This window comes from Myotis myotis, unplaced genomic scaffold (assembly GCF_014108235.1).
Source record: "Myotis myotis isolate mMyoMyo1 unplaced genomic scaffold, mMyoMyo1.p scaffold_m19_p_14, whole genome shotgun sequence".
NCBI lineage: Eukaryota > Metazoa > Chordata > Mammalia > Chiroptera > Vespertilionidae > Myotis > Myotis myotis.
The window spans coordinates 45,775,194-45,789,940 of NW_023416318.1; the positions used below are offsets into that span (position 1 = coordinate 45,775,194).

The 14,747-nt window shown below is 37.9% G+C and overlaps 1 protein-coding gene across 12 annotated transcripts in view; it reads left to right on the forward strand.

The window, feature by feature from the left end:
- ATAD2B (ATPase family AAA domain containing 2B) overlaps window positions 1-14,747 on the forward strand; it is a 127,156-nt gene that overhangs the window by 40,019 nt on the left and 72,390 nt on the right. For all 12 annotated transcript variants that reach the window (XR_004971922.1, XM_036335225.1, XM_036335228.1 and 9 more), the window contains 5 exons: window positions 3,236-3,334; window positions 5,678-5,789; window positions 7,946-8,061; window positions 9,738-9,912; window positions 11,674-11,762. Coding sequence is in view for 11 of the 12 variants with exons in the window: in XM_036335225.1 (XP_036191118.1) it covers window positions 3,236-3,334; window positions 5,678-5,789; window positions 7,946-8,061; window positions 9,738-9,912; window positions 11,674-11,762 (591 nt within the window). In the remaining variant the exon portion in view is untranslated. The remainder of the gene's footprint in view (window positions 1-3,235; window positions 3,335-5,677; window positions 5,790-7,945; window positions 8,062-9,737; window positions 9,913-11,673; window positions 11,763-14,747) is intronic.

The following is a 14,747-nucleotide window of genomic DNA, read 5'->3' on the forward strand; positions in this document are numbered from 1 at the left end:
TTGCTCCTTTTTTTTTCCTTTCCTCCTTTTACATGTAGGTACAAGAGATTTTTTGTTTTTGAAACTTTATCTTGTCTAATTATGTTTCCTGAAATGGTAATGTATTCTCCATGGTTCAAAAATATTTTTAGAAATGAACACAAAAAACTTCTTTTCTAGCCTTAGTTGTCTCTCATTTTTTTTCATAGTAACTCTGTTAAAGTTTGTATATCCTTTGAGAATCTACACTAATAAAAGAGAAACATGGTAATTGGCGTACGACCACTACCCTTTGCGTTGGCTAATCAGCGAGATATGCAAATTAACTGTCAGCCAGGATGGCGGCCGGCAGCCAGGCAGCTTGAAACTAACATGAGGCTTGCTTGCTTCAGTGACGGAGGATCGTTGGAGGAAACCAACGTTCCCCGCCTGCGGCTGCAGGCCTCTGAGCGGGCAGTTTAAGAAACATTGTAACAAATACCGCCAGACTTCAGCCAGCAGATTCGCAACATTGTAAGCAAAGGCCAGAAACCTACTTTCAGCTGTGCGGAGGCCTAAGAGCTGGAGCCAAGCCTCAAGCTAAAGCTGGCCCAGAATAAAAAAAGAAAAAAAGAAAAAAAAAGGAGCAGTTGGGAACTTCAGTCACTCCCAGCCTGAAAACAGCCCTCAGCCCCTCACCCAGACTGGCCAGGAACCCCAGTGGGGACCCCCACCCTGATCCAGGACACCCTTCAGGGCAAACCAGCCGGCCCCACCCATGCACCAGGCCTCTACCCTATATAGTAAAAGGGTAATATGCCTCCCGGCACCGGGATCAGCGTGATGGGGCAGCGCCCAAACCCCCTGATCGCCCTGCGGCTCTGTGTGTGACAGGGGGCGGGGCCCCAGCCCCCTGAGCAGCCCTGCTCTGTGCCTGATAGGGGGGAGCTCCCCCCCCCCCCACGGGCCCTGCTCTGTGTGTGATGGGGTAGAGCCATAACCTCCCCATCGGCCCTGCCCTGAGTGTGAGAGTGGCGGCGCCCCAACCCCCTGATCGGCCCTGCTCTGTGGGTGATAGAGGGCGGTGCCCCAACCCCCTGATGGGCCCTGCTCTGTGTGTGACGGGGGCAGCGCCCCAACCCCCTGATTCGCCCTGCTCTGTGCGTGACAGGGGGTGGCGCCGCAACCTCCCCATCGACCCTGCCTTGAGTGTGACAGGGGGCGGTGCCCCAACCCCCCAATCGGCCCTACCCTGAGCGTGACTGACGGTGGCATCGCAACCTCCTGATCCGCCCTGCTCTGTGCATGACGGGGCGGTGCCCCAACTCCCCAATCGGCCCTGCTCTGTGCCCTACCAGGGGCTGCACCTAGGGATTGGGCCTGCCCTCTGCCACCCGGGAGCAGGCCTAAGCCAGCAGGTCGTTATCTCCCGAGGGGTCCCAGACTGCGAGAGGGCACAGGCCGGGCTGAGGGATCCCCCCTCCCCCCCGAGTGCACAAATTTTTGTGCACCGGGCCTCTAGTCCTATATAATAAAAGCATAGTATGCAAATTGTCACCTCAGCCAGAGTTCTTCCAGGAGTTCAACCAGGGGGTGGGGGTGGGGGCAGGGCCGACCAGGGGAAGGGAGGGAGGCCCCCGCTGGCTGCAGTGGCAGGCGACTGGGGGAAGGGAGGGAGTACCTGGCTAGCAGCTGGCAGCCGCTAGGGACCCTACTGGTGCACAAATTTCGTGCACTGGGCCTCTAGTATATTCATATATACATATATATGAATATACTAGAGGCCCAGTGCACGAAATTTGTGCACCGGGCCTCTAGTATATTCATATATATGTATATACAGGGTGTCCCAAAAAATGTATACACAGACTTGAACTTGCTTTGACAGTCTGTTATGCTAAGCATTACAGAGGTCTTTGAAGATGAGTAGTTTTATTTTTAGCAAGACGGGGCTCTCCCACACTACCATTGTGATTTAAGATCCTACCTTGAGATCTTGCCAAACAGGTGGATTGAATGAAGGGGTTTCGTAGAATATCCTCCTCATTCACCAGACCTCATACCTCTAGACTTCTTAAAATGGGGATACTTAAAAGATAAAGTCTATTCTACAAAATGAGCAACTGTCACTGAATTGAGAGTAGCCATTGAACGAGAATGCACTCAAATACCAAATGAAATGTTTCTGGATGTTTGCAATTCCATTGCTTTGTGTTATCAGCAGTTCCTGGACCAGAATGGACAGTTTGAAAATAGGCGTTGACAAAATAAGCAATGTCTGTAGATTCTATTATATTTTGAAAATGAAATGTATTTTAATAAACATTGCCTTTATAATTATTCAAAGTGTACCTGTAATTTTTGGGACACCCTGTAAAGGCAGTCCTCAGGTTAAGTCAGATTCTACCTATGTCGTTTCTGGTTACGTCGCCATCTCCCACTTATTTATAAAAAAAAAAGTTCCGTCATTTTGACGTATGGACATATATGCCTTATGTTTTTTATTTATTTACCACAAGTAAAGTTTAGGAATTGTTATCTTTTAAATTTTTTTTACTGTTTTACTTCATTACTGCCGTGTATGTGCTCCATGTGAGTGACGTAGGTGCTTATGTAGGTGGATTCCGACTTACTGCAAAAATCATATTACGTCATAGGACCGGATCTCCCATGTAACCCAAGGACCTACTGTATATGCAAATACACATATCAGTTGTTACCACTTTTTACATAAAATGTACTGTGTACATTATCCTGCACCTTGTTTTTTCACTTAATTCATTTTAACTGTCTTTCCAGTATTGTGAAATTTCACATTTATGTTATAGTTGCATAATATTATGTTTGTAGATATAGTGTAAGTGTAACACTAGTCCTTTATTAAGAGTCAGGTTGTTTTCACTCTTTTGCTATTGTGAAATATGTAATGAATATGCTTGCATAATTGTCATTTTATATGTATACATGTGCCTTCTTAAAATACCCTATTTAAAAAGTTGTGGGCTCCCTATTCTCCTTCTCTTTTTTTTCTTTTTCTCTGTGGCAGTTACTATGTTTATACCTCATTAGATATATACTGCATGAGTGCAAGAGCTGGATAACTATTTCTGAGTGAATGGATGAAGTGTGTATTTTCTACTAAGTTAATTGTAAATGTGATGCTTATACTATGTATTTCAAAGCCATTTGCTGCTGTAATGATTTTAAGGACTTTACTCTCTTTATTTTTCTTTTCTTTCTTTATTTTTTCTTTTTGGACTTTACTCTCTTTAAATAGAAGAAAGAAGCATGCTATTCATAGTAGTGACACAACTTCTTCTGATGAAGAACGTTTTGAAAGAAGGAAATCAAAGAGCATGGCAAGAGCGAGAAACAGGTTAGGAAATTTTTTACCGTTGTTTTCTCTGACAGAAAAAAGGAAGAACAGTTTTTATATTTTGAATGGGATTCTTATCTGTACTAGCATTTTGCTAACACTATACTCAACACATATTTGAGACTAATGTGCTGATTGGTTTCTACTTATAATTCTTAGAGGAGACATCTGACCTTGGGTTATTTGCTGTATAAGGATTCAGTAAAATGGTGTGTGCAAAGTAAAGAAAGAAGAGCCACGGGGGAGAGGCCAACCTCTACGGCAATATTTTTCTCCATTCCTCTCCTCTATCCAAATTCATACAATGAGGCTAATTTTAGATGCTTATAATGATTGCACTCAGAGTAAGACTTGGCTTCTAATAAAATTAGGTCAGGAGCCCTTGGCTTTTTATTGGAGAATTTTTTTACTTTTGGTTGAACGTGTGCCTCTGGTGGTATTTGCCTAACTAGGTTAAGTGACTGATTACTACATGGCTTCTTGAAACCTCAAAATTTCACTGGGGAAGAGAATCAGTATTTTGTTTAGTAAATAACTAGCACTTCAAGTAATAATTTATTCTTTAAAATTTGAGTTACTATTTTAGCTTATTTTATAATACTAAAGATAGATTATATTTAAAACATTTACAGTTGACAAAGCATTTCTATAATTTGTTGTTATATATTTGTTATAGAAATACCAAGTTCTTATTTAGCAGGTGTTGGAAACTAGTTTGGAGTGGTGTAGATTGTATGCAGACAAAAATTCCTTATATAGATGATGGAAAGAAAATGAAAGAGAAAAATCTAAGTTTAAATAAAAGAACTTAGTGCCTATTTAATCTGAACTATTTTGATACCTGCTTTGGAAATATATTTTTGAGAGAAGGTAGCACTCAGAAATGTTATCAGTTACATTCATTATAGAAGCTATACTTTTTTGAGGGTGTTTGTAATTTTTTGGTGTTTACCCAAGGTTAAAAGAGAAAGTAGATTATGTTCTCTTAGGGTAGTGAAATTAAATAATACAATGCATGGTTTTAGATAGCTAAAGATTTATTTTAAGATAGTTACACAAAAGATTAAGCTTAGTTCTCAAAATGTGGTCTAAACTTGGTTTCCTTTGAATAAAAGGGCAAAATATTTCTTTAGTCATATAAACTGATTAGACACATTCACATAATATCTGAGGATAAGTTTAAATATCATAGTGAAACTTGAATTCAGTTAATGCCATATATTATAGTACATATGTAGTCAATCTATCATTTTATTTTATACTTATACTAGAGGCCTGGTGCACGGATTAGTGCATATTGAAAGGAAATTAATTAGAAGGTGGCCAGTGGGGCAGGACTGGGCGAGATGGGCCAGACATGCCCTGGAGCCAACCTTCCATGGTGCCTTTCTAGCTGGCTGCACTGGGGGCAGCGCTGGGGCTCAAAGGGCATCTGTGGAGTGAGCAGGGTCCCTCCGGCAGGTGGGGTCCCTCGGCCTGGCCTGCGGGGATCAGGCTGAAATCGGCAGTACGACATTCCCCCAGGGGTCCTGGAGTGTGAGAGGGCACTCTGCAAAGTTGCTGTCACTCGGCAGCTCTTGTGTTGAGCGTCTGCCCCTGGTGGTCAATGCGTGTCATAGCTATGGGCCAGCCGGTAGACTGGTCACTTAGCCTTTTATATAGAGAGAGTAGAGGCCCGATGCACGAAATTCTTGCATTGGGGTGGGGAGGGAGGGGTGTTTCTCAGCCCGGCCTGCACTCTCTCACAATCCGAGACCCTTCAGGGGACATCCCTCTCGCAATTCGGGACCGCTGGCTCCTAACTGCTGGCCTGCCTGATCGCCCTAACTACTCTGCCTCCCTGCCTGATTGCCTCTAACCACTCTGCCTGTCTGCCTGATGGTTCCTAATTGCCTCTGTCTGCCTGCCTGCTGATCACCCCTTACCACTCGCCTGCCTGCCTGATTGCCCCTAATTTCTCGCCTGCCTGCCTGATCTCCCTTAACTGCCTCTGCCTCGGCGCTTGTTGCCGTGGCTTCGTCTGGAAGGTTGTTCAGCTGACCCATCTAATTAGTGTATTACGCTTTTATTATTATAGATAATATAGAATATCAGATAGGTTAAGTTTTCTAAGTTGGAATAGATTGGCCTTTTTGGACAAATAGGTTATTGACCTTTGCTTTATTTAGGGAATAAATTTGTTTTTGGTTTGTAGAAAAATTTTTAGAAAAGTAGTTTAAAAATATGGAGTCTGTTGATGTTATTTTCTGGTTTATGATAAAAAGGAGAAAGGTGAAAATGTATTAGAGATTTAAACTTATTTTGACATTAAAAATGTGAAAGTTGAATTTTTATGAATTTCAGGTGTTTGCCTATGAATTTAAGAACAGAAGATTTAGCTAGTGGTATTCTCCGAGAACGTGTCAAAGTGGGTGCAAGCTTGGCTGATGTTGATCCAATGAACATTGATAAATCAGTAAGTTTTGGGTTTTTCTAGAAGTACCTTTTTTTTTTTAAGGTATTTTCTTGTTTCTAAACCAACACACAATAAATGCAGAAAAATGTAGATATCACCATTATTAGTGTGTGTGTGGAGAATATATATATATAGGAACCTACACTCTGATAACATATGATGTCTACTCAAGTTTCCCCCCTTTTTTTCATTTCACTGTTGCTAGAGTATATAGTGAAAAATGGTTAGGAAGTGAGGCTGAGCCCCATAAACCATGATTAAGTAATGGATTATTGTTGAAGCTGCTGCTTAGGTTTCCAGATCAGATTTGCATTTTAGACAGATCACTCTGTCTATGATGTAGTTAATGAGTTTGAGGGCACCAAGACTAGCATTAGGGAGACTGGTTCAGAAGTAGTTGTAATCTAGTAATCTGGAGTAATGCTCATGGTAGAAAGAAAGTAGGGTAACGATGGAAGGAAGGAGCATATGGATTTGACACAATTCGGTAGAGAGATTGGTATGACAGAATTTGATAAACTAGTTGCTTTTGGGGAATGGGGGAGAGAAACAAAACCTGAATATTTTACCCAGGTTTTGGCTTAAGAGACTGGATGAGGAAATGCATGGCTTCATTCTCTGAGGTAGGGGGCATAATAGAAGGAATATGTATTTGAGGTGTGAAGATTCATTTAGTTAGTTATAGACATGCTTAGGTATCTGTGGCATATCACAAATTGAAGTAACTTGTAGGAAATTGGGTATTTAGTTTTGGCATTAAGGTGAAATATCTGGGCTAGAACTTCAGATATGTGTCACCCACATAAAGATAGCTGAAGTCACTATGGAAAATGGATAATAAGCACCCAGGAAAGTATATGGTGTGCAAAGACAGACAGGACTTAGAAGACATGGTAGATGATTACTGTTAGTAGAATCTTTTCTGCGAGGATACTTGGGAATAAGGTTATTATAGAATATATTTGATTATTCCCATAAACCTTTCTATTCAACATAATTTAACTGATCTCACATGATAGACTTGTTATCAAATGGAGTTGTGTATATATTTGAAAAGGAAATGTTAGCTACCACCAATCTTAAGTCATAGGGGAAAATCTTTATTTTATTAGTGAGGACCTAAGGACATTTCAGAGTCTCATGTCTAGTAGTTCACATTCTCAGAGGATTTTACTTAATGATCTTTGCTTATTTGGTTTACCAGTACCTTACTCTCTTGAATCTAGTTAATTTTAGGCATCTCTGCCAGTTAATTAGAGTTAACTTAGTTCTTTAAAGTATGATATCATATGCAAGAAAATTTAGCTACTTTTTTTAGAGAGTTTCTTATTTAGACTCTATTTATTTTTCTAGATTACTTAAGTGTTTTCTATCATAGTAAAATATTCATTGTAGAACATTTTGAAGTACCATAACAGAATAAAAAATCAAGGAAAAAAATCTCCCAGAACCCACTGGTCAAAGGCAATGGGTTGCCTATTTTCTTCAAGCACTTTCTTTTATCCAGCTTTTTAATTTACAAACTTTTAGATATTTAAACTGTTAGGGGTGGGAGGAATAATCTCTGTTGCACCTTGTAGTAGACCAGTGTTTCTCAAACTGTTTTTTTTTTTTTTCATTGTTGTCCCCTAATGACAAAAATTAAATTTCTCTTTATCTAGGTAAATTTGTGTTAAAGATTAAGATTTTTGTCAGGTAAAGTTGAGCTGTGGTGGGTCACAAACCATTGTTATAGCAAAGATTTTTTTTACCCTACTCCTGCACCAATTTTTGCCCCATTGGGGGTGAAGTTGCCCCTGCTGAGAATGCATGTGATAGATGATATTTTGAAAGGCATTTAAATTATTAGCGTGCATACACAACATAGTATTTCTTATAGATAACCGTTAAAGTGTTAGTCTGGGCATTGATCTTGTCCTTAGTTACTATGAGATTAAAGGCTGATAGCTTATTTGGCTGGATTGATGTGTACACTTGAGTTTTACTGCCAACTTTATTTTTCTACACTTATTTCAAAAGTGTAGGTTTTTTTAACTTTACGTTCAATAGTTTCTGCTCATACATGTATTTCTGAATCATAAAACTACCTTATATATTTAAAAAATCTATAAACAGTTAAAATTATTTTATGTTAAACTTTCCCCCTTCTTTCCAAGGTACGGTTTGATAGCATAGGTGGATTGAGCCATCATATTCATGCACTAAAGGAAATGGTAGTATTTCCACTATTATATCCTGAAATTTTTGAAAAATTTAAAATTCAGCCTCCAAGGTAAGTATTGTTATTACTGTTAATTTATCAAATTTCAATTAGTAAATGATCATAAATATAAATATTTCATATGTATTTATTTGATGTGTTCTAGCAATGAGAATTAAAATTTGTTTTTTAGTGCTCTTAAGGTTGTGGTACTATGTTCTTGAAATTTACACCTTAGCATTTAAGGGTCAGGCACAAATCTGGTCTTTAATATACAAGTGAGTTGCCCAGATATTTTCCTTGATTTGGCTTTCTAACAGCATTGAGTTTGATGCTCTGTGTTGTTTACTCTTTGGAAGCACAATTTCAGTGAAGTGTTTATTTGACTTGATGTGTATTTTTGAAATGTTAAGCTTGATAATTATTTTCATGATCATTTTAATTGTGGTTGATCATGAGGTGATTAAATATTAGAAAAAGGCTAAGAAATTGTTTTAAAGGAAATTGGGCAGAATAAAATATTCTGAAGATGTATATTTATAGGCTGTTAGATTTAAATTGCTAAATATTCCTTTTTATTTAGTAGGAGGTTTTTATTCATATTTGTTTCTAATTTATTTTCCATGTGTTTAAGGATGTAGAAAATCTATTAAAGAGTCATCTTCAGGAGACATCTGTAATACTTTTAACAATAAAGATAAATTAGAAAAAGAGTCATCTTCTATTTGAGTCATTTAAAAAGTTAGCCTATAATTCTACATTGGCTTTTAAAAATCATGATAGCAATTTATTTGTTTTTTATATGATATAAATTGAATTTTAAAAATAATTATTACTTTTAGTATAGCCTTGGGAGAAACAAAACAGAATTATAAGGAGCAAGTGTCACAAGCAGAAAGTAGTTCTACTCTTTAGGGGTGAACAATTTTGTATATATTTTTTATTTCTTTTATACATCTGTGCATATATTAAATTTATGTTTTGTCTATATTATGCACATGTGAAGTTTTAATATAAATGAGATTATTCAACAATACTCTTACATAACCTTTTTACTCTATAATATATTCTAGACACCTTCCATATTACTAATGTACATAATATACTATACTAGTGTTTTATTTTATAGATGTAACAGCATATCTGCCCCTTATTAATAAATGGCATTTAATTTTTTTTAGTTTTCACAATTAGAATCTGCTCTGTTGAACATCCATTTAAAAATTTTTAGCCTGGCCGGCATGGCTCAGTGGTTAAGTGTTGATCAGGTCAGGGCATATGCCCAGGTTGCAGTCTTGATCCCCAGTGAGGGGCATGCAGGAGGCAGCTGATCAGTGATACTTTCTCATCATTGATGTTCCTATCTCTCTCTTCCTCTGCCTTCCTTTCTGAAATAAATAAAAATACATTTAAAAAATTTTTTAAAAATAACATTCTTTTCAGTATTTCTATATGACATATTCTAAGATGTAAAATTTGTGGGTCACAGGGAAAAACATTTAAAATTTTAATATATCTTGCCAAATTACTCTCTATTCTGATTTAACTTTATTTTTTGGCCTATCAAAGCTTGGTGCTTTGAGAACATCCTTGAGGACACTCAGCAAAGAGAAACCTTTGTCTGTGTACTACAAAAGTTTTATTCGTGTCTAATAATGATATATTAATACACAATTATATGAGAGATGTATCCTTTTATATTGGTTATTAGTGGTGGTGATAACATTTATTAATTTTTATTCCTCTAGGGGCTGTTTGTTTTATGGACCTCCTGGCACAGGTAAAACCTTGGTTGCCAGAGCACTAGCTAATGAGTGCAGTCAAGGAGACAAAAAGGTGGCTTTTTTTATGCGAAAAGGAGCAGACTGTCTGAGCAAGTGGGTGGGTGAATCAGAACGGCAACTTAGGCTTCTTTTTGATCAGGTAAATAAAATCACAGAATATCTTCTTTAGCATACTTAATGCACTTAGTCTGTAAATACAAACTGTTCTCGAGGAGGCATATTCTCCAATCAGTATATGAAATTTAGGATCAATAATCTGAATTTGAATGGCATAGAGGTATTTAATAGCAGTTTTACCAGTACAAATTTAAGTTCACTCACAACACATTTATTGAGGTGGCTACTAGGCACCTAATACTACATTAGTTGCTTTTGGGAACCCTGGTTATAACATATTTATCATTAGATTATAGTCTAATTCAGGAAATAACATAAAACTTAATATGAAATCACACAAAACAATATATTTATTTTCATCAATTGTAAATGTGGTGCTGAAAGAAGTCAGTAATAAATGAATGCTTTTAAAAGAATAAGGTGAGCCCTGACCAGTGTGGTTCAGTTGGTTGGAGTGTTGTCCCATTCACTGAGGGGTGGCAGGTTCAATTCTGGTCAGGGCACATGCCGTGGTTGTGGGTTTGATTTCCAGTTGGGGTGTATGTGGGAGGCTACTGATTGATGTTTTTCTTTCTCTCCCTCTTTCTTTCTCTAAAAATCAATAAAATTTATTTTAAAAAATAAGAGATTAAGGTGAATGAATATTGTGTAGGCTGTCTTTACTATTTATATACACTGAGTGGCCAGATTATTATGACCATCTGACGTTTGTAGGCAAATTAGCTATAATTTCGTGCTGAAGTTGCTAGAGGGCCAGACCATTATAAATAGGGAAGCAGGTTGTTTGCCACGACAGTAGAAGTGATTTTTTTCTGAAGATATGGGTAAACAACGCGATTTAACAACCTTTGAACGTGAGATATATATATACAGTATAATAAGTACTTAAAAATACTATTTTCTAATACTTGTAAAAAAAGTCCTCATGTAAATTCACTTTGGATTGTTTGAGCTAGTGAATGAAGTCATTCATATTTGGCAATGCAACTTATATTTCATTGTGTCTAAGGAAATTCACATGAAATAAAAACAATGCTTTCAATAAGCATTAATTGAATGCCCATTGAGTTGTGTGCCAAAGTTCTTTGTAATAAGTAAAACACTTCAAATATTACATTAGTATTAAAAACTGCTGTGTTTAGGTAATGGGTCTAGAAAGGGGAATATAGAAAAATTCTTACCTTCATGGTGCTCAGTATTTATTGGGAAGTCAAACATTTGCAGCCTGTAAGCTTTTAAGAGAGTACTATATAATAGAAGTGTAGTATGCAAATTGTCCCCTCGACTGGGAGTGCGTCTGGGAGTTCAACCAGGGGGTGGGGATGGGGGAAGGGAGGGAGGTCCTGGCCTGCGGCGGCAGCCGCTAGGGACCCTACCAGTGCATGAATTTCGTGTACTAGGCCTCTAGTTTAATAATAATTGAAATATATAAATATAAAATAACATTGGTGGATGAGGGAAGAATTAACTTGGAAATGCTGACGTTCAATGACTTAAATGCATGAAATAAAACAAAAATAGTATGTTTAAAAAGACCTTTGTTGTATATATGAATAAATAATACATATTGAAGAATAAAACTGAAAACAGTAGATGCTTACTGGGAGTAGGAGATTACATAAGTAAAAAGGAAAGGGGGGTAAGGAGATTTCCTTTTTACTTATGTAATCTTTCTTACCTGATGTATGTTGTATCATTTGCTTATAATAGCTATTAAGAAAACACAGTAATTATAAAAAAATGGACAGTAATACAATAAATAACTTTTTTCTTTTTATACTAGGCATATTTGATGAGACCTTCTATAATATTTTTTGATGAAATAGATGGATTAGCTCCAGTTCGCTCTAGCAGACAAGATCAGATTCACAGGTAATTTTTTCTAATCTGATTATGTTAGATTCTTTTCACTCATTGACACAGTATCTAGCCTTAAGCCCTTGGATGAGTGCTATGAGGCTTATAACATGTCATCTGTGTCCTTAAGGAAGATCTTTTTCAGTTAGCACAGGGGTCAGCAAACCATGCATGACCTGTGGGGCAAATCTAGCCTCCTGCCTGTTTTTGTAAGTTATGTTTTATTGGAACACAGCTGTATTTATTCCTTTTTCAATTATATATGGCTGTGTCTGCACTACAAGAGCAGAGTTGTGACTGAGTTGGTTGAATGTCGTCCTGTGCACCAAAAGGTCGCCCTTTCAATTCCCATTCAGGGCACATGCCCAGGTTGTGGGCTTGATCCTAAATAGGGGGCGTGCAGCCGATTGATGTTTCTTTTTCACATCGATGTTTCTCTCTCCCTCTCTCTCGAAAATCAATAAAAAATGTATTTAAATTAAACCTATCTATCTATCATCTATCTACCTATCTATCTACCTATCTATCTATCTATCTATCTATCTATCTATCTATCTATCTATCTATCTAAAGAAGTAATATGCAAATGAGCCGGGGCACCTTAACGTGTCACGACCAGACTATTAGCATATTAGTTCTTTATTAGCTCCTATCAGCAGGAGGCTTCTTCTGCGCACTGCGGGGCATTGCTCCAGAGATAGGGTGGGAGCGGGGAGGCACCCAGAGGAGGCGGGACCATCCCGTGTGGGAGAGCGTGGGGGTGAGAGCCCGTAGTGCCCCCCTCACCAGTCCTTTGCCACCCACCGCTCGCACTTAGAGCGCCCTGCTGCCCACCTGCCAGGGGAAGGAGCACAGTGCAGCAGGTAGAGGCTTCCATGCTCTCCTTCAGCGCATGACGGGGCGGAGCCGCCGCGTTGCTCCGGAGACGGGCGGGCGGAAGTGGCGATGAGGCAGAAGTGGGGAGGTGTCGGGAGAAGGCGGGACCAGCCCGAGGTGACTCGAGGGTGGGCAGAGGGTGGGCAGCGCTGCACGATTTCGCGTGCTGGCCTTTTAGTATGTATATAATAAAACAGGCAGTTCAGTGCTCTTGGGAAAGAATGACCTTTTCAATAAATAATGCTAGGAAAATTGGGTATCTATTTGGTGAAAAAATAAAACTGATTCTTCTTCACACTTTATAAAGCAATTCCAGTTGGATTTTTAAGTCCATATTTGAAAGATGATACAAATGCTTTTAGAAGATAATGTGGAAGAAAGGGTTAGTGCAGGCAAGTAGACCTCAACTATAGTATTTAAGTCATTTAGACTTTATTTTAAACATAATAGGGATTACTAGAGAATTTTGATCCAGGAGCTGGTAATTAAAATTTTTAAACTAAAGATAACTTTTGGTAGAATTTAAGGTAGGGTGTAATTCTGTTTTTGATGATGTTTGAAACTTTGTCTTCTGGTAATCCTTATACAAAACACTTAAAAATGTTGATAAATCCTAACAAACAGCCCTGGCCAGTGTGGCTTAGTTGGTTGGGCATCATCCCGTGCATGGAAAGGTTGCTGCTTCATTCCTGGGCAAGGCATATGCCTGGTTTGTAGGCTCGATCCCCAGTAAGGGGCATGCAGGAGGCAGCTGATTGATATACTGCCCTCACGTCGATGTTTCTTTCTGTCCCTTTCTCCTCCTCTTTCTCTAAAAATCAATTTAAAAAAATCTTAAAAAAAATTCTAACAAACATTTGAAATGTTCCCAGTGATTGGAATATACTAAGGAAAAGTTTGAGATTAAATATGAACTTATACTTAAGGATGCTTATTTCTCACCCCTTATATCTTGAGTGAGGCATTTATGTCATTAAGTTTCAGTTATTCAATAGATAAGAATAAGCACAAATCTCCCGTATTCATGTATATTGGGTCTCTAGCATTTTATTCTCATTTATAGATTTGGGAAACAGTGGAACAGTTTATTTAGGAGCAAGAATGATTTCTTTAAAATGTTGAGCATATTGGAGAAGTTATTTCACACTGGTGTTAGCAGTAAGAATAGAAGTGAGAACAGTTGGAAAACACTAAGAAGGCCATTGTTACTAGAACTATGGTTTATCTTATAATTAGACATGAAACATTTCTGTGTAGTAATGTTTAAAACGTAGTTTAAAAATCTAAAATAATTTTGAGTTGAACTTAGTTAAAATGATAGCCATTTTAAAGAAAATGTCTAAAATTATAATAATGCAAATGTAATTCTGTAGGAACTCTGAACATAATATAAATTGGCAGACATTACCCCTACCCAAGATTGCTATTAAAAGACTGATATATTTCTTACTCTTTTTTTTTCCAGAAACAGCTTTATTGAGATAAACATACAGTTCACTCATTTAAACCGTATGATTCAGTTATGTTCACATGTACAGTCTACTCATTTAAACTATATGATTCAGTGGCTTCCAGTGTATTTACAGAGTTGTGTAACCATTAACACAACCAATTATTGAACATTTTCATCTTCCCAGAAAGAATCCTTTTATCTTTTAGCTATCACTCTCCAACTTCCCCCTTGTCCCCCACCAAGTCCTAGGCAATCAACTAACATACTTTGAGTTGCTATAGATATACCTATTTTAGACTTTTCATATAAATGGAATCATACAATATGTGGACTTCTATAGCTTTTTTTTTTTTCATTTAGCTACAGTGTTTTCAGGGTTCATCCATGTTGTAGCATCTGTCAGTACTTCATTTATTTTTATTGACAAATATTGTATGGATATGCCACATTTTATTTGTCCATTTATCCTGATGGACATTGAGCTGCTTTGACTTTTTGGCTGTTATGAATAAAGCTACTATGAACTTTTTTTGTGTGTGGACATTGTTGAGTCATATGGTAACTCTATGCTTAATAGTTGAAGGAACTGTCAGGCTATTTTCCAAAGAGGCACATTTCACAAGTGAAGCAGGGAGGGAAGGAAAAAGGGAGGGAGAGAAACACCGATTTGT